General features: G+C 44.1%; 1 protein-coding gene across 1 annotated transcript in view; it reads right to left on the bottom strand.

Annotated features, from left to right (window-relative positions):
* Positions 1 to 18,773, bottom strand: part of kalrnb (kalirin RhoGEF kinase b) — a 117,315-nt gene that overhangs the window by 75,385 nt on the left and 23,157 nt on the right. The window contains exons 6-13 of the mRNA XM_072683541.1: positions 16,331 to 16,453; positions 13,933 to 14,124; positions 12,879 to 13,010; positions 11,519 to 11,746; positions 8,608 to 8,730; positions 7,166 to 7,357; positions 3,613 to 3,782; positions 1,429 to 1,603 (exon numbers count right to left, since the gene is read on the bottom strand). Of these exons, the coding sequence (XP_072539642.1) occupies positions 1,429 to 1,603; positions 3,613 to 3,782; positions 7,166 to 7,357; positions 8,608 to 8,730; positions 11,519 to 11,746; positions 12,879 to 13,010; positions 13,933 to 14,124; positions 16,331 to 16,453 (1,335 nt within the window). The remainder of the gene's footprint in view (positions 1 to 1,428; positions 1,604 to 3,612; positions 3,783 to 7,165; positions 7,358 to 8,607; positions 8,731 to 11,518; positions 11,747 to 12,878; positions 13,011 to 13,932; positions 14,125 to 16,330; positions 16,454 to 18,773) is intronic.

Raw genomic sequence — 18,773 nt, 5'->3', positions numbered from 1 at the left:
AATAAGTGTCTGGATGGCATAAAATTGTACGAAATTAGGGATGGGTGACGTGGCAAAAACATTGTGTCACATGTACTTGATGGCAATGGTCAAAAGCCGATCCGCACCAAGAGCCCTTGGAGCTTCAAGTACGGCTCGGCTCGACCCACCATCCCGACCAGACCAGCGTCCAGGCTTTTTTCTGTCCTGCACCAAAGTGGTGGAATGAACTTCCCCTGAGTCCAGCGCTCGCTGTCTTCAAACCCAGACTGTAGTAGCGTATTATGGTCTCCATATTGACTTGTGTTTAGTAGAGTCTAAACTTAGAGGTATCTTTGAATTTTTAGTCTATTCAAACTAGCTGAGGTTTTTCTTGGGTAAATAGCAAAGCAAGTCGCTCTGGATAAGAGTGTCTGCTAAATGCCTTAAATGTAAAATGTAATTACGAGATCTGCACACAGAGACAAAATCTACTAGCAGTGCCACAAGTCCGCCCGGCCTTACCATGTCTTCAGATAGCTAACTGCACACTGCTGGACAGAGTAGCCGTGTTCCATAGCCTAGGTCGCAGCCAATGCAACCGGGCAGCGTGTAAATGCTGCATGAAACTTGACGGGAGGCTTCGGTTTGCACTTCGATTTCATGGAGCTGTTTGTTATTTAGTATATGCGCAGAGAACTGTGGGTAGCCAGGGTCTGGGAAGGACACATCGTCCTTGCGTCCTTGAAATCACTCCCGATTAAAAGGGTCCTTCACTTTGTGGCTGATATCCGCAATAACAATGTTTTACAGTTATAGTCCTAAAAAAAAAGAAGCAATGCTATGCTATGCTATGCTATGCTATGTGGCTTTTTGTTTGTAAACCAGCCAATCTGAGCAGAGCTTATCAAATTACCCAGCGTACCACCCAAGAAAAAATAGTGTGTTTCATTCTGAGGTACAATAACAGGGTGGTAAATAGGCTTGCTATACAGCATCTGAGCATTTTCCACCCGAGACAAATCACATGGCTTCTATGCAGACATCACAGGACAATTTAGAATGGATTAAATTCATTTGATGGCACTTTTAAGAGCTGATGATGCTCAGAAGAGCTTATCGTTTGCCATGTTTATCACAATAACGATCAAATATCATCATATCTGTGTCTCCAAATCCTCTGTGTCTCTATCTGTGTTAAAATATCTGTTCACACTTGAAATGGTCACATTCTGAGCAGCAAACTACACAACTATTGACCATCACCCATCGCACAGGGCACACGCACAAACGTATAACGGAGCAAAAATAAACAAACATGGCCTGGACCAGCAAACACATCTGTTCAAATACAGGGATGCTAGATAAGCAGTTTGGGCTCAGGCCACCTCATCCCATCATTCACCACCAGCCCAGCCCAGCACGTCCACGCACACTCACACGCTCGCGCTCACACAGAGATGCACACACCTCCAGGGCATACTGCTCGAAGATACGCAGTTGGAGGAAGATGTCCAGCTTGATCCGGCGCTCGTGGAACAGTTCCTCCATATGTGCCTGTGCCTCGTCCAGCTGCTGCAACACACTCTCTATATGAGCTACTGAGCTGGCATGGGGCAGCCTGTTACTCGCCAACGCTGAGTCCCTGTACACACACACACACACATATGCAGAGTCACATACACATACACACACCCACAGACACGCAAAGCTCACAGACCCAAACACGCACCAATTAACAGCCTGCGTGATTCTACAGGCCCGGAATAATTAAGAACTACGGTGCGCTTTGGAGTCCTGTTTGCACCACAGTTTGCAAATGTGGTGGATCAGCATGTTTACACAGGAGCTACGAGGCTAATGGAGCTAACAGGTAATGGGGGTCTACATCTCACCAATTAGCACTGTACAAACTGCATACATAAATCATCACTCTTGCCTCAAACCATGTTATGTAATTATGGAGGCTACTTATTTATAAGGTAGCTCTGATTCTCTGATTATTTGGCTCTCTTTGATGTAGCACCTCCAGTTCCAGCTGAGTGTTGGTGATTAATGTGCATTAGCTCATTAACATGTCAATTTTGATTGTCTCTTACCTTAAGGACACATTTGCTGCTTAGTAATGAGTTTTAAGAATCTGGTCCTTTATGTTTTTTTTTTCTGAAATCAACACAAGGTCAGAATGAGGCCCAAAACATTAGGCCCTATAAATGTCCCTCAGCAATCAGCACCTCGGTCAGATGCCTTTTGTAGCCATAGTCAAGCTTCTGGCAGAATTCTGGTCGGATATTTGACCACTCTCCTCGGCAGAACTGGCAGCAGAGTTCGATTCAATTTGGCGGTTTAATTTGAAATGATGGATAAAGGAAGTAGAGACATGCGAGGATGCCCGACCCAGGCGTCATAAGGGAGATGAGACAAGACAGGGAGAGAAGAGAAGGGTCGATTAAACTAAGTTAGATACCGAAACCACTTCCAGTCCTGGTGGCCCTCAATTCCTCAGCGTGCCAAAACACGCCCCATAGTATTTTGACAGTACTACATTAACTTAAAGCCATCTGGAGATCACGGAAAGCCACAGTGAATCACACATGACTCGAAAGGTTACACAGAGAAATTCTCTTGGTAAACAAAGAAATGCTGAGGCCAGGTTACTTCGGTTAGCTTATATCTTTCAGCTCGAAAACAGATGTAGTAAACTGAGTAAACTGATGCCAAGCATGATAAGGGATGCTGAACGGATGCTTTACTTCATTTATTTTATGCGAGTAGAGTGTAAGAATGAACTTGAACCTGGCGTTTATGGTTTTTTTTAGATCCCCCTGTTGGCATTATAAATACCAGTGCTGATACGCTATGCTATGCTATTAATGTCCATGGCCAATTAATTGTAATTACTTTAAATCTTCTTCTTCTTATTATTATTATTGATAACATATTGTGATATAGTGGACCAGCTAACCTAACATTAATGTTAGCACATTCTGTATTACGATTAGTGAATCATAAAACTGCTAACGTTACATCATTAAATGTAAAAATGTAAAAACAAACGCCTAAGATCACAATATTTAAAAACAACTTCATGATACTCAATATTTATCGCAATATGTTGGCATTGGCACGTGGGCCTGCTACTATTGCTAAACAAAATCCTAGAGGAAACGCTGTATTTGACACTGCTTTATCCATTCCACAACCATCTTTGATGTGTGTTGGGGGGTCATCGTCCTGTTGCAATGCCCAATTGTGTTCAAGTTTCAACCATCTAGCTCAAGGTTTTGAGGCTATGCTGAGGGAAGGTAGTCCTCCCTCGTCATTATTTTGATCATTTACTTGGATGCAGTGTACCGGTGCACAATGCTACCACCGCCATGCTTAACAGCTGGTAGACTGTTTTTATTGGCTATTAGCGATCACTTAACAAGTCAATAAAGTTTGAGGCAAATATGCGAAAAAAGGCATGCAGTGTGCTAGCAGGCCTAGTGAATATCATTAAAGAGCTGTTAAGATACTTTGCTGCTTGACAGGCAGAAAATAAATCAAGAATTTATGGGTTCAACCCTTGATGACGACTCGTGATTCCGTAACCGCGCTGAGTGTTGAGGTGTTAATAAACTGAAGCTGAAGCTGTTGAGATGCTAATCTTACCGTAAGTGCTGGATGAGCTCCTCTCCTTCTTTAATGACATTGAGAGTGGCATCCAGTGTGCTGCTCTGCTGCTGCTGGAACTGCCTGATTAGCTCCTGTACCGTGTCCACTGTCTCAGAACACACAGGCTCCACCAAACCTTTCTGTAGCTCCTCCATCCATGACCATAGCTGTCGGCGGAGAGGGGAAAGAGGAGAATGATAGACATGCATGGAAGATGTAAAAGTCAATCAATCAAGTCAAAGACAATGAAGTTGCTGATTAAGGAACCAAATATCATTTATTATAGACATTTAATATCTGTCATGTGCTTCTTTAGTTTAGAAAGGGAGATGCTAAGCTAACGTTGCTAACAAAATCTTAAATGGAAGTGTCACCAATCAAGATTGCGATGCATTTCGAGCAGTTTGGGAGACACTTTTTGGAGTGTATTTACAATAATGAGATTGGTGACAGTCTAGTTCCACTGTTTGTTAGATCTTGGATATGTGATAAATCCTGTCCAGTCATTTTTTTCGCCAAGCAACTTCTTTCTATTCACTGTTGCCAAAGATCCTATGAATTAGTGTCAAGTTTCGCGACCAAGGAAGTGATACAGGCCTTGATACCTTGCTGTTCACGCTGTCTCAGAAGGCTGTGCAATAATGAAGGCCTCTGTAACCCAATTACGAAGGCAACAACGCGTTGTAACGTTGCCATGGTATCGACAGCTCCCTGCTAGACATGAGCATTTAGCTGTGTTGTCTTTATCCATTAGCATATTTGCCCAATAAATTAGCAGGCTAGATTACTAATCTTCGATTCAGACATGACTGGGCACCTTCCTGCCTCAGAATCCTGTCTGAGTAGGCAGCATTTCAGTCGAAGACTTAGCTTAGTTTCCTTTGTTGTAGAAAGAGAGATGCTAGGCTAACATTGCTAACAAATACTGGACCTGGACTGTCACCAATCTCCTTTTTTTTGCATATTTGCTTTAAAACTATCAAAAAATGACATAAACATAACACATTATTTAGTAATGCCCCACTGCGGGACTAATAAAGGATTATCTTATAGACCTTAATCAATTCTATTAACATTTAAGCTAAAATTAAAACTGGCAAAATATCTCCCCCTGCAGTCAGCAGGTCATTTACTGCTTATTGTTATAGCCATATTAATTGTTATTATTTGTTATAACAAAAATAACGATCTAGGTGCATCTGGAGCAGGTTGAGAGTGTATTTACTGAGATGAAATTGGTGACAGTCTGAGCTCAGTCTTTGTTAGCAACGTTAGCCTAGCAGCTCCTGTTCTGAACTGCTAAGAAGCAAACCTCAGACATCCAACCCGTATTGGCTGACTGACTGCGTCTGCAGTACCTAGCAAATCGAGTCCACTGACTTTTCACCGAACTACTCCTTTAAGTAAAGTGTTGCAGACACTGCTTTTCAACTGCTGTCCTGACTTAGCAATTTTACTTGTGTTCCCCAGCCCTGCTGCTGCAGTCTCTAGCTGCCAGGTACCACAGGACAGCTTCAGAGGTCCAGGAGTGTGAGCTGTCTCACTGGTCTCACTTGGTTTTGGCATTGTGTCCATTCAATCAGGTGTGTCCAAATGTTTAGGACTGATGATCCAGTGCATGTAACCAGACCCACACCTGCTGCGTCTGTACGGATACAATTACTAATCCTTGGCGTCGAAAAGTACAAACACACAGACCCACACGCATACACACGCAGAGCACGGCAACAGCTACTGATCCTTGCAGACGAAATCACAGACAAGAAGGATCAGCAGTTTCTGCTGTTGCCCTGGTAACATGTCTCGGAATGTGTGTTTGTGTGTGTGCGCGGGATTAGAGGGGCAGCAACTCCACTTAGTGCTCAGCGGAGATGTGATTATTGTTTGCAGGATCAGAACGTCTGCAATCACCAAATATGTAAAACAGATCAAATGCAGGCGGCTGTAGGAGACAACACACACACACACACACATTATGGTTACGAGATCCAATCCAAGTATGATATACAACTGTTTACACTATAGTCTGAATTTCCTAACCTTAGTATTGCTCATAGGGCTGTAAGAAAATATCGATATATCGAAGTATCGCGATATTATGTTTTGCACTGCTGTATCGACCCTCAAAAACCCAGTATAGATTTTTAATGTATAGTTTTCATGCAAATGTTGGTGGCAGACAGTGGTTCAATTAGTGTTGTGTTTAAAGTTTAGATAGCAGTGTTGTACTCAGTGCTCTGATTGTAGCAGGGATGCCCTGATCTGATTCAGCGGATCAGGATCAGGCCGATCTAAGCATATTTTAATGGCTCGGGTATCAGCTATTTTAATCCCAATCCAGTTCCGTTTGCTTTAACCACGGTGTTCAGAGAGCGCCATCTGCGGGCCTCAAGTCATCATTAACAGACATTATTGCCCAGTCTGCAGCAGTGTGGACGTTCTCAGAAGGTAAATAAAGGAGTTGAGGTTCTGCAGTGTGGATCTACTTTACAGTGGAACCTGAAACAGACCATAATATCTGACCCTTTATAAAACCATCACTGAAACGCTCTGTTTTACCAGCGGGAGAACCGGAGAACCGCTCACTCGCCTTTCTCTGTTTTTAAACCAGCTCTGAAGAGCCCATTCAGAACTGAGAGGAGGCTAACGCTAATGCTAACACACACACATACACGCTATAGAAACCCCAATCCCACATACAGCACATTCACCACCTATAAACCAGCTATTACACACAAGTAGACCAACAACCACTGATATCAGAGTTTAGAGTGTGTACCACTACACACACACACAGGAAGTGATTAGACTGCAGTGTTCTAAAGAAGCTGGGAGCTGATTGGTCGGGAAGGAGAGTCAGACTGGAAAAAAGAAAAGCTACTGGAGACATACTGTAGACATAAGCCTATTGGTATCATGCTGACTAATGCCAGGTGTGGGTTCAAGGGGTATAAAGCCCCCCAGCATTGAGCTGTGGAGCAGTGGAGGAACTGTATTCTCTGGAATGATGCTTGGTGCTCCATTCAGTACTTTTGGGATGAGTTGTGGAGTTAGGGATGATGATGAGGTGGGGTGGGGTGGTGATCATCCCACATCCTAACCTCACTAGCGCTCTTTTGTCCCTGAATGCAATCAAACCCTCACAGCAACGCTCCTTCAACATCTAGTAGAAATCCTTCTTCCAACAAAAGCAGAATCAACTCTTTTTTAATAACCTCAATTTCAGGAGAAGCGGTGAACGAAACGCTGTCCCAATACTTTTGTCCATATATACGTATGTGGGTTCTCTCACTACAACACCCTGCATGCACTGCACCAACATGTCACACAGCAACTAGGCATCAAAATCTCTGCAAAAATTTAAAGGCCATTACTAATTTGTGCTCATTATTGAAAGGAGGAACTTTTCCAGCTAGTGCACTCCTATTTCAATCAGCGAACTGTGCGCTGCTCTGATCATATCTCTAGTTTAATGAAGCACCCACCAATTATTCCAATCAAGCCTCAGCTCACCCGCTTTCCACTGTGCATGTGCGTGTGTGGGGTTTACCTCTTTGGTGTGTGTGTGGAAGGAGACGGAGAGATCCAGCAGCAGTTTCCTCTGCTCCACTCGACGAACAAATTCCTGAACCCTGACCTCCAGATGATGAGCGGCAGCGTAGATTTCTTCAGGGTCACACTCTCCAGTCTGAGCCAACTGCTCCGCTGCCTCCAACAGCTTATCAGCATTAGTGTATGTGTTCTGGAATGAGAGAGAAAGGAAGGGAGAGAGAGAGAGAGAGAGAGAGACTGAATGATGATAAATTGTAGACAAAACATAATAATGCATTAAAATGAGGCAGAATTCATAAATATGTATATATTTGAATAGATTTATCCCCCTGTGAGAAAACAGCTGGTTATACCCTTCTGGGGAGTTTCGGGAATTTCGGACCGCTCATCCTTGCAGAACTGATTCAGCTGATTTAGCGGCATACGTTGAAGCTTTGGATCCGGCTACATGATTTCCAGAGGGTTTAGGGCAGGGGTGGGGTGAGGTGGACCTGCTTGTGTGTTTTGGATCAATGTCTTGTTATATGTTCAAGATTTCTCTGATGAAGAGCAGAATTTCCCTAAACGGAAGCTTCAGAGTTCCTTCAGTGGCAGCAAGAAATCCAGAGTTTCCTAAGTGGACGCAAGGGGTCCAGAGTTCCCTAAATAGAAGCAAGGTGTCCACAGTCCCCTCAATGGAAGTAAAATGTTCAGAGTTCCCTCAGTGGCAGCATAGCGGCCAGAGTTCCCTCAGTGGAAGCATAAGGTCCAGTGTCCCCTCAATGGAAGCTAGGCCTCCATAGTTCCCTCAGAGGAAGCTAGGCCTCCAGAGTTCCCTAAGTGGAAGCTAGGCCTCCAGAGTTCCCTAAGTGGAAGCTAGGCCTCCAGAGTTCCCTCAGTGGAAGCATAATGTCCAGAGTTTCCTCAGTGGCAGCATAATGTCCAGAGTTCCCTCAGTGGAAGCTAGGCCTCCAGAGTTCCCTCAGTGGAAGCATAGTGTCCAGAGTTCCCTCAGTGGCAGCATAATGTCCAGAGTTCCCTCAGTGGCAGCATAATGTCCAGAGTTCCCTAAGTGGAAGCTAGGCCTCCAGAGTTCCCTCAGTGGAAGCTAGGCCTCCAGAGTTCCCTCAGTGGATGCTAGGCCTCCAGAGTTCCCTCAGTGGAAGCTAGGCCTCCAGAGTTCCCTAAGTGGAAGCTAGTCCTCCAGAGTTCCCTAAGAGGATGCTAGGCCTCCAGAGTTCCCTCAGTGGAAGCTAGGCCTCCAGAGTTCCCTCAGTGGAAGCATAATGTCCAGAGTTCCCTCAGTGGAAGTTGGCGTCCAGAGTTCCCTCAGTGGAAGCCAGCCATCGCAAGTTCCCCCTAACAGAAGCAAGGCGTCTTGGTTCCAATCCCATCGCATCACCACCACCATGCTTCATAGTTGGTATATGGTTCTTACTTTGAAAATAAGTGTAAGGTTACCTGAGCCACCTCCTGGAAGTCATCGTGGCGTTTCTGTAGCGCTCGTGCCCGATGTACAGACTTGCCCACCCCGGTGTGTTTACTGAGAAAAGCTTCTCCATGGTTCTGGATCCAGTCCAGCACCTGTAAACACACACATACATACGCAACTGGTTCAGAATTCACTTGACTAGACTGCAGAATTACACTTGAGATCTAAAGAAATCTGTAACACTCCAATCTGATTTGTCTGCCTTGTCCATTTTCAAACCTGTACGGATTCAGAAGCATCAAACTCCATTTCACTACCATTTCTGCCATTACCAAAACAGAGATGTAAAAAACTGGCCAAAAAACAAAAATATTACATAACAGTCTTGACTCACAGAAGCCAAAGGAACTGCGTTGGCAGCCAGGGGACCGGATACATGGCTAAAAGGTAATGTTAACCCAACCAGAGAAGAGTTCCCTCAGTGGTAGCTAGGCCTCCAGAGTTCCCTCAGTGGAAGTTGGTGTCCAAAGTTCCCTCAGTGGAAGCATAATGTCCAGAGTTCCCTCAGTGGAAGCTAGCCATCGCGAGTTCCCCCTAACAGAAGCAAGGCGTCTTGGTTCCAATCCCATCACACCACCACCACCATGCTTCATAGTTGGTATATGGTTCTTTGCCCAAGTACTCTTGGAAGAGGTGGGTCTTCAGTCTGCATTTGGAGACAGCGAGCGACTCTGCCGTTCGGACACCCAGGGGCAGTTCGTTCCACCACTTTGGTGCCAGGACAGAAAAAAGCCTGGATGCTTGTCTTCCGTGGATCTTAAAGGATGGTACTTGAAGCTGGAAGGGCTCTTGATACGATTTCGACATTCTTAAAAATGTTGAATGCACGGGCCTGATGGTGCGCGCTGCACTTACTGCTAAACAGGCCGCTACAGTCATGGCGACATTAGGACCCCTCTACTCTTAATTCCAACTGCATACAACATCTAAACTGTCTCTCTGCTCCTTTCCCTTATGTTGTACTGTACAGTAAACATTAGCATTGTTAGCGTTGACTTGGGCCCCGCACGGCAGCTGTAGAACGCTCAGGCTGCCGTCCGCCTCGCTGAGACCCATGCAGAGTGTCTGAAAGAGAAGCGTTGAGTGTGTAATAATAGGCCTCAGCTCACAGGAAGCTCAGCGTATTGTCTAGAGTGTATTCAGTGGAGCCCAAGCATAATACACAAAGCCCCGGAGAGGATGGCAAGCAATTTCACTCCACACTGTGACTCACACACCCTTTCTCCTACTCTCCTACATACTCTCAAAGTTGCACATGCATGCATGCATGCACCTGCGCCCATTTACACATACATGCATGAAGAAGCAAATTTGCTGCACAGCAGCTGAGCAGTCCACTCTGGTGGCTGATGTAATAGACTGCACTGCAACTGTACTGTTTCCGGTGTGTGTTATTTGTGTGTATACATGGCACAAAGGCCACAATGTGGGACCTACAGAGTTGATTTACATCCAGCCGGACACTTTAAGACTTCAACACCGCAGATGTGCATGTGTGTATGTACAGTAATGTGCAAAATGTAAGTGAATTATTCTGAAATCCAGGATCATGATGCTGTTCTGCCATCGGCAGCCGGAGTCAGAGAGAGCACAAATGGCCTCGCTCTCCCTGGGGTGGTCTGATGGCACTTCCTCCCCACGTCACTTCCAGTGTGATGTTCGTCAGCACAGGCATCTGCTGACTGCTGTTTGGGAGCTGGGGAGCCACGTTTGCCTCTGAGTGATGCTGTGGCAGCGGCACAGTTTTCCCCCCGCTAGTTCTGGGGGCATTGCTAGTGATGATTGCTAGGGGGAGGTCACATGATAGGGAATTGGGTAACTGGTCCTCTAAATTGGGTCGAAAATTAGGTCAAATTAAAAAAAATAAATAATTTAAAAATAAATAAATTAATTAATCATTTATCCACAAACATTTCTGCTTGCAGAATTATCATAATGTTAGCTTAAATACCTTAATAAACATAAATCCTTCAGAAAGATAAAGGTCTGCCCAAAGTACAATTTGCATGAATTTGGTTGAATTTCACTACTAATGAATGACAAAGTATTTTTACTTCTTTTCAAAATGCCAAAATAACATCAGCATTCTGCCTCCACAGCTCCCCCTCAGGTTTAACTCAGGTTCAACGTTACTATTGGTGCAGATAACGTAGCTCCAAGCCAAGGAGTGGTGTTACCACCTCCAAAGACGACATCCCTGAAATAACTGAGTGTGAAATTTGCTATGCTGTGTGACGCTATGCTATGATGTGCTATATTATGCAATGCCACGTGGCTCCAGTGAGCCATTGCATTGACGTATTTCAGCCAATTCACCATAGATTCACTATAAAAACCATAAAAAAGAAGCATGTTTAATTCTGGTGCAAAGTAACAGGGTGGTAAATATGCTTTTAAATCCACATATTAGCATTTTTTACCCCAGCAGTTTCTTCCTATCACAAAATGCTACCAGCGCTGGAAGGGTTAAGGCTATCATATGCTTCCTCAAGAGACACAAGAGGCCAATTTATCTTTTTAAACTGCTGTTAAAGTAACAACATTGGACTACTGAACACGCCTGGAGGAGAAATTTAACTGTAATTTCATTGGCTAGCATCTCGCTAGGTAATGACAGGTGAGGGAGGGTTATCGTACCCACCCTTAAGAGAATGAGGCCATGGATGGCCGTGGCATCACCAGGGATCGAACCTAGGATCTCCCAATTATGGGTTCAGCACTTCTCCAGCTTGATGTTAGTAAAAGTCAGCTGTGAGAGAAACTGTCCCAAGCTGCACAGTACTGTATGTGTGTGTAGGTGTACATACATATAAGCATGTACTGTACACATAAGTATGCTTCTGTCCGTATGCGTAAGTGTGTGTGTGTGTGTATGCACACCTGCTGCACATCCTGCTGGAACACACACAGCTGCAGTCTTTGGTGGAGGCGGAGCTTGCGGTGCTGCAGAAGGCCCTCCAGCCTGCGGTACTGATGCACCACCTCGTGTACCACGTCCAGCACCCCGCGCACCGCCTGGCTGTAGTCCGCCCCGGCCGTCACTGACCCAGAGTCGGCTGGCTGCGGCCTCTGCAGCACGTCCAGCAACGTCTTCCCCTTCTGACTGACCTGCAGTACGACGCACACAAACGCACACAGTTCCTGAGTTGTACTTTTTGGTCAATCGATACCAGGTTTGTGTTCATAAGGTGAAGTTCAGAGGAGAGTCCGCTTTAGCAGGCAGGCTGGGGCCGATTTTTTAAATTCAGGACCTGAATTTTCCATCTCTACAGACCATGGGGGCCGGAGTGCAGCACAGTTTGCTGATTTCCCTGCTCTAACAGACTACTAAACCTGGAACTTATCAGGTGAGTTGAATCAGGTATGCTTAAGCAGGACTGGAACTGCCCACCCCGTGGTTTACAAGAGAGAAAGGGCTATTTATTAAGATATCATGGCTATTTATTGGTTGTTGGAAGACTATTCATGTGGTAAACTTGTGGTAAAACTTCCCAAGGCCAAGACTAACGCTAACGCTATGTTTTGGAATAGGACTCTATGTACTCTAATATAGATAAGTATATACAAATATGAGCAAAACCATCAAAATTTACAGCCTTATTTCAACATAAAATTATTGGCCTGTATATTTTCTCTATAACAACCACCCGAGCCATGATTTTAGCATCCTGAACGGTTAACAAAGTGCCCAAGTACCTGTACACATCCCTAAAAACAGGCAGATATTGAAAAGTGTAGCAAAACAATGGTGGACAATTTCAGTCCTGGGGGTCCAGGTTCCTGCATGGTTCTGTGTTTGTCCTGCTCAGGCACATCTGACTTCACTCACTTGTCAATTTTAAGGTTTAGAAGGTCTATTAGAGCAGAGCTAGGCCCCCGTTGTTCACCCCTGTACTAGATAACACCAAAAACAGGAGAACTACATAAAAAGGCACAGCACTAGATGCAGAGAGTTAACAAAGCACAGGTGGAAACAATGACAGAATGGTGCCAGGGCGGCGTATAAGTGGGACCAGGATAGGGCAGAGTCTGGACAGGGATGTTATGACAACACGCAACCACTGTAACAACCAGGTGTCAGCAATTCCAGTCCTGGAAGTCTGGAGTTTTGTACTTCTCCTGCTTAAGCACACCTGATTCAACTCAACAGGTTTAGTAGATCCGCTAAAGCAAACTCTGCTGGACTCTGGCCCCCGCTGCCCACCCCTGGTTAACACGGTTCACTGCCGTGAGCTCTTACCTCAGTGTAAGCTGTGGTCACCTGCTCATAGAGATTCTGATGGCTGTGGATGGCCAGCTCCAGCTCCTGCATGGCCGTGGGCAGACCACCCTCACTGCACGACTTCGTCCAGCCCTCCACACCCGTCAGGAACTGTTCAACCGGGACAAAAATATATGGATGGGTTATGAATGGAGTGTTGGTCCACTTTTTGCCTCAAACACTTCAGATGGTGAATGCTAATCAGCTAATATTCTAATATTCTAGTTTTGCACCGGTCAGTTTCAGAAATAATAGAAATGGAACTGGACCAAATTCTTCATAAGATACATAGATTATGGGGTCTATGGGAAGATGCAGCTCAGGAAGTGAATTTGACCTAGTGAGGAAGTGAGTTTAACCTAAAATATTTATGATTATGAAAGGTACGAGAAAAAAGGTGGTGTATAATGTGTGTAAGGGGGCAGCATTTGACAGCTATGTTCTCATTAAAGAGAACTAAAGGAGAACACAACCAGACAGCAGTTCAGGAGCTCATACAAATTGGGAACATAAATCATATGAGCCAAATAAGCCAAGTTAGCACATTTAGCCATGGCGGGGGTTATTAGATCAGCGGACTGAAAAAGAAGACCAAATTGCTGTGGTTACTCTAATATGGCCACATGAAGCAGGAGTGTGTTTTCAGACACACTGAATTAGACATCCCTACCAATTCATAACATGAGCAAGATAAATGATTTCTGGCTAAAGCCGATGAAAATGGAATTCCATGGTCCAGTCTATTTAATATTAGTTAATGGTGCTGAGTGGACTGAGTCAAGTGTGTGATTATTTAGGCATGCAGCCACACAGCGCTGGTTAGTTCCAAGCTGCAAAATTGAAAAAGCAATCTCTGGACATTAAACATGTCTCAGCTAATCCACTACATCTGGGGTCCAGGGCTATTTCATTTTTTTCCTCTAAACTACTCCTTTAAAAAGAAGAAGGTTAAAAATAGTAACTTATCTCATCCCTTTCACTAATAAACTCATCAAATAAAAATCTGTAAATAATAATAAAAGCCTTCTCTCACCTGCTCAGCTTTCTGGTGGAAGACGGAGGACATGGCTAGGATAGCGCTGCGCTCCTCCAGGGCTGAGGCGAAGCTCTTCCAGTCCTGATCCAGCTGTGCCGACACCTGCTGTATCTGATCTGCAGCGTAGTGTCCCGCCTCGCACAGCCGTGTGGCCACCGACACGATCCGTGTGATGTTCACATAGGCGTTCTGAGGGAGGGACACACGCACAAACACGGGTCATCATGAACTACTTACTACTTTCACGCTGTGCTTAAAGTCTATAACGTTAAAGTCATACTCATAATACTGTTATTATTACAATGATCTTACAGTCATCTTAAAGTCCTCTATGACTTATTACCCTTCTGGAGATCTCACTCCAGCAAAGATCATTTTTAGCTTATATTTGTTTGGGTACATAGATGATTACTAGCTCTACTAACTCATCAAATGATCTCGCTAACTCAAACTGCTCAAATGATCTAGCTAACTCACAAACTGATCCAACTCATCGGATCATCTAACTGACTAATCAAATGATTTGGCTAACTCTAACTCATCATATTATCTAGCTAACTGTAATTCAAAGATAGTAGCTAACTCAACAAATGATCTAGCTAACTCTAGCTCAAACGGATGTAGCTAACTCATCAAATGATCTAGCTAACTCTAACTCACAGTGATGTAGCTAACTCATCAAATGATCTAGCTAACTCTAGTTTAAACGATGTAGCTAACTCATCAAATGATCTAGCTAACTCTAACTCACACTGATGTAGCTAACTCATCAAATGATCTAGCTAACTCTAACTCACAGTGATGTAGCTAACTCATCAAATGATCTAGCTAACTCTAGTTTAAACGATGTAGCTAACTCATCAAATGATCTAGCTAACTCTAACTCACACTGATGTAGCTAACTCATCAAATGATCTAGCTAACTCTAACTCACAGTGATGTAGCTAACTCATCAAATGATCTAGCTAACTCTAATTCAAACTGATGTAGCTAACTCAACAAATGATCTAGCTAACTCTAACTCACACTGATGTAGCTAACTCATCAAATGATCTAGCTAACTCTAATTCAAACTGATGTAGCTAACTCAACAAATGATCTAGCTAACTCTAACTCACACTGATGTAGCTAACTCATTAAATGATCTCGCTAACTCTAACTCACACTGATGTAGCTAACTCATCAAATGATCTAGCTAACTCTAATTCAAACTGATGTAGCTAACTCAACAAATGATCTAGCTAACTCTAACTCACACTGATGTAGCTAACTCATCAAATGATCTAGCTAACTCTAACTCACAGTGATGTAGCTAACTCATCAAATGATCTAGCTAACTCTAGTTTAAACGGATGTAGCTAACTCATCAAATGATCTAGCTAACTCTAACTCACAGTGATGTAGCTAACTCATCAAATGATCTAGCTAACTCTAGTTTAAACGGATGTAGCTAACTCATCAAATGATCTAGCTAACTCTAACTCACACTGATGTAGCTAACTCATTAAATGATCTAGCTAACTCTAACTCAAACTGATGTAGCTAACTCAACAAATGATCTAGCTAACTCTAATTCAAACTGATGTAGCTAACTCAACAAATGATCTAGCTAACTAACTCAAACTGATGTAGCTAACTCATTAAATGATCTCGCTAACTCTAACTCACACTGATGTAGCTAACTCATCAAATGATCTAGCTAACTCAAACTCACAAACTGATCTAGCTAACTCATCGGATCATCTAACTGACTAATCAAATGATTTGGCTAACTCTAACTGATCAAACTGATCTGGATATCCGCCTGCCTGTTTTCTGTGTGGGGGCGGTGCAAAATCAGCCGCTTGTGGACGATTCTGATTGGAGGAATTGAAGTCATAGTTGCTGACTGAATAACGGCATTTGGAGCAACAATTAGCAGCTTCTCCATCTTGTTTATATACTGAAGTGAGTGTAGCCCCGCCCTCTGTTTTTCAATTGGTTTTTGCGAATTTGCAGCGTAAAAGCTCACTCCGGAAGTTCCCTTTTCCATGAATTTCGTTTGCGCTAGGCTTAATTAATCTAATTCATCATACGATCTAATCTCACCTAACGATCTAGCCTACTGCAATTTATCAAACGTTCTAGCTAACTCTAACTCATCCAATGATCTAGCTAACTCACTGTATGAATACACTACAGTTACAACCCACCAAACGAAGATTCAACTATCTAGATAACTGGGCTAATAACGTGCAGTGTCGTATGGCAGTAGCAGTTTGCAGATGCTCAAGTGTGAGGGGTGAAGCAAACGAGACCCCGTGAGTTCCTGGTGCTCACGGATCATAGACAAACAGGCCATTTTTTTTATAATCTGCAAGCATCAATACAGTATATGCACTCGAAGAGAGCCTACCATGGAGTTCATGGCGAAGTGGTCATGCTGCGTCTGCAGGTCAGTGGCGTGTTGGTAGCTCACTCCGATCTCTGTGTGAGTCTGCAGGAACAGTTCTTTATTGTGTCCTATCCACTCAAACATCTACAGAGAGAGAGAGAGAGAGAGAGGGAGAGAGAGGTGGGGAAAGAGACAGCACACACAGTTAGCTGAGTCTAAAGTGCTTCCTGTTATGAGCAGTCATGAACATATAGTGATTAACGACCCTCACAGCACATAGATTACCAGGGGAACCAATCAGAACACGAGATCCCGCATAAATATTTACTAGAGAGCGGACGTATTTGTTCAACAGAGGATGCAAGGCAAGAAATAATTTAGTTCTATGTAGTCTGAATATAAACCTTACAACTCTCTCCCTCTCTCTCCCTCTCTCTCTCTCACTTTCTCTTTCTCCAGCCTCATATACAGTACATCATCCCATCCCATCCCATCCCCCTCTCCATCACCTTCTCTGTCCATTTCTTGTCCTTCTACCCCTCTCCTTTCTTTGTTAGACCCCTTCACACTCTCCTCTCTCTCCCTCTTTCTTTCCTTTGATGTCTCTCTCTCTCTCTCTCTCTCTCTCTCTCGCTCTCTCTCTCTCCCTCTCAGGCTGCTTGTCAGTGGCGTTCTGGCGACATGGAAGCACAGATGGGCCATGCCAGCAGGGCTGTGGAGTGTGAGACTCTGACTCGGTTTGGGCTTAAACGGCGCGCCGGCTCCCTCACACAGCCACCCTGGTAGGAGAGCAAAGTGGGAACATCATCATTACTGAATCGCAGACGTACCTACCCCAGCGTTCCTCGCTTCATTACCTCACTGTGTCATCATTCCCAACTCGCCCAACCCCTTAACTAAACAGCACTGTTACCTACGCAATTATGACTTCCTATTTAACTTCTGATTTCACAAGCACCCAATTACTGGCCCGTGCCGTTCCCATTACAGCAGCGTACATTACCTGAAAGCAATATTTTCCCAATAAAATGCAGACAGCTTCAACCTCACTCCAACAGCCAAGACGTGTGTGGTGTCTGAAGCTTGGTTCTTTGGTCTTGCACTGGAGCACTGGAGGCTCCAATGGTTGGTAAAGTTTGCTAACACTGGCGATAGACTTTCTTTAGGTCACTTCATGAAATGGTCAAAACGATGGAACATGTTTAGGACCCCCATCAAACTGCTGGAAAGAATTCCAACTAGACTCCATTAAGAATTCAGTAAAGCACACAGGTCCAACCAGACTCCATTAAGAATTCAGTAAAGCACACAGGTCCAATCAGACTCCACTAAGGATTCAGTAAAGCACAGAGGTCCAAAAACAGAACTAAGACTTCTGTAAAGCACACCAAGCTCAACCAAACTGCAGTAAGGGTTCAGTAGAGGACAAGGGTACAACCAAGCTGCATTAAGGGTTCTGTAAAGCAAATATGTCCAACCAGACTGTACTAAGGGTTCTGTAAAGCACAGAGGTCCAACCAGATTGAATTAAGGGTTCTGTAAAGCTTAGAGGTCCAACCAGACTATACTAAGGGTTCTGTAAAGCTTAGAGGTCCAACCAGACTGCACTAAGGGTTCTGTAAAGCACAGAGGTCCAACCAGATTGAATTAAGGGTTCTGTAAAGCACAGAGGTCCAATCAGACTGCACTAAGGGTTCTGTAAAGCACAGCGGTCCAACCAGACTGCACTAAGGGTTCTGTAAAGCACAGAAATCCAACCAGACTGCACTAAGGGTTCTGTAAAGCACAGAAATACAACCAGACTGCACTAAGGGTTCTGTAAAGCACAGAAATACAACCAGACTGCACTAAGGGTTCTGTAAAGCACAGAAATCCAAGCAGACTGCACTAAGGGTTCTGTAAAGCTTAGAGGTCCAACCAGACTGCACAAGGTCTTCAGTAACGTGCAACGAGGTCCAACCAGACTGCACTAAGGGTTCTGTAAAGCACAGAAATACAACCAGACTGCATTAGCGATTCAGTAAATCACAGAGGTCCATTCAGACCCCACAAAGACTTCTGTAAAGCACAAAGGTCCAATCACACTAAATTAAGGGTCCAACTGTTCAGTAAGTGACTCACAGTGAGTCTCGTCCCTACAGCAGAGGACAAAGACCCACATTTTGAAAGGCACTGCTGTACAGCACAGAAGTGGAACAGTGGTGTCAGAGAGCTTGTGTTCACTGCTAGGATCATGAACTCAGAAGAGCATGAAGGCATTTTGGATGCAAACCTGCAGAAGTCTGCAAAGAAACAGCTCAAATGATAAAGATCTGAGACAAACCAGAAGCCTTTTGAAAGAATACTTTGCCAAAAAGAAAATTACAGCCCTGGAATGGTCTGTTTAGTATAAATGCTTGGTTTGACATTTTGTTTCCTAACACGATGATCTTAATACTTTTTTAAGTATGGTACAAATGTCCAA

Source organism: Salminus brasiliensis, chromosome 7 (genome assembly GCF_030463535.1).
Source record: "Salminus brasiliensis chromosome 7, fSalBra1.hap2, whole genome shotgun sequence".
Lineage (NCBI taxonomy): Eukaryota > Metazoa > Chordata > Actinopteri > Characiformes > Bryconidae > Salminus > Salminus brasiliensis.
The sequence above is the reverse complement of the archived record's forward strand: the minus strand, read 5'-3'. Positions and strand labels throughout refer to the sequence as shown.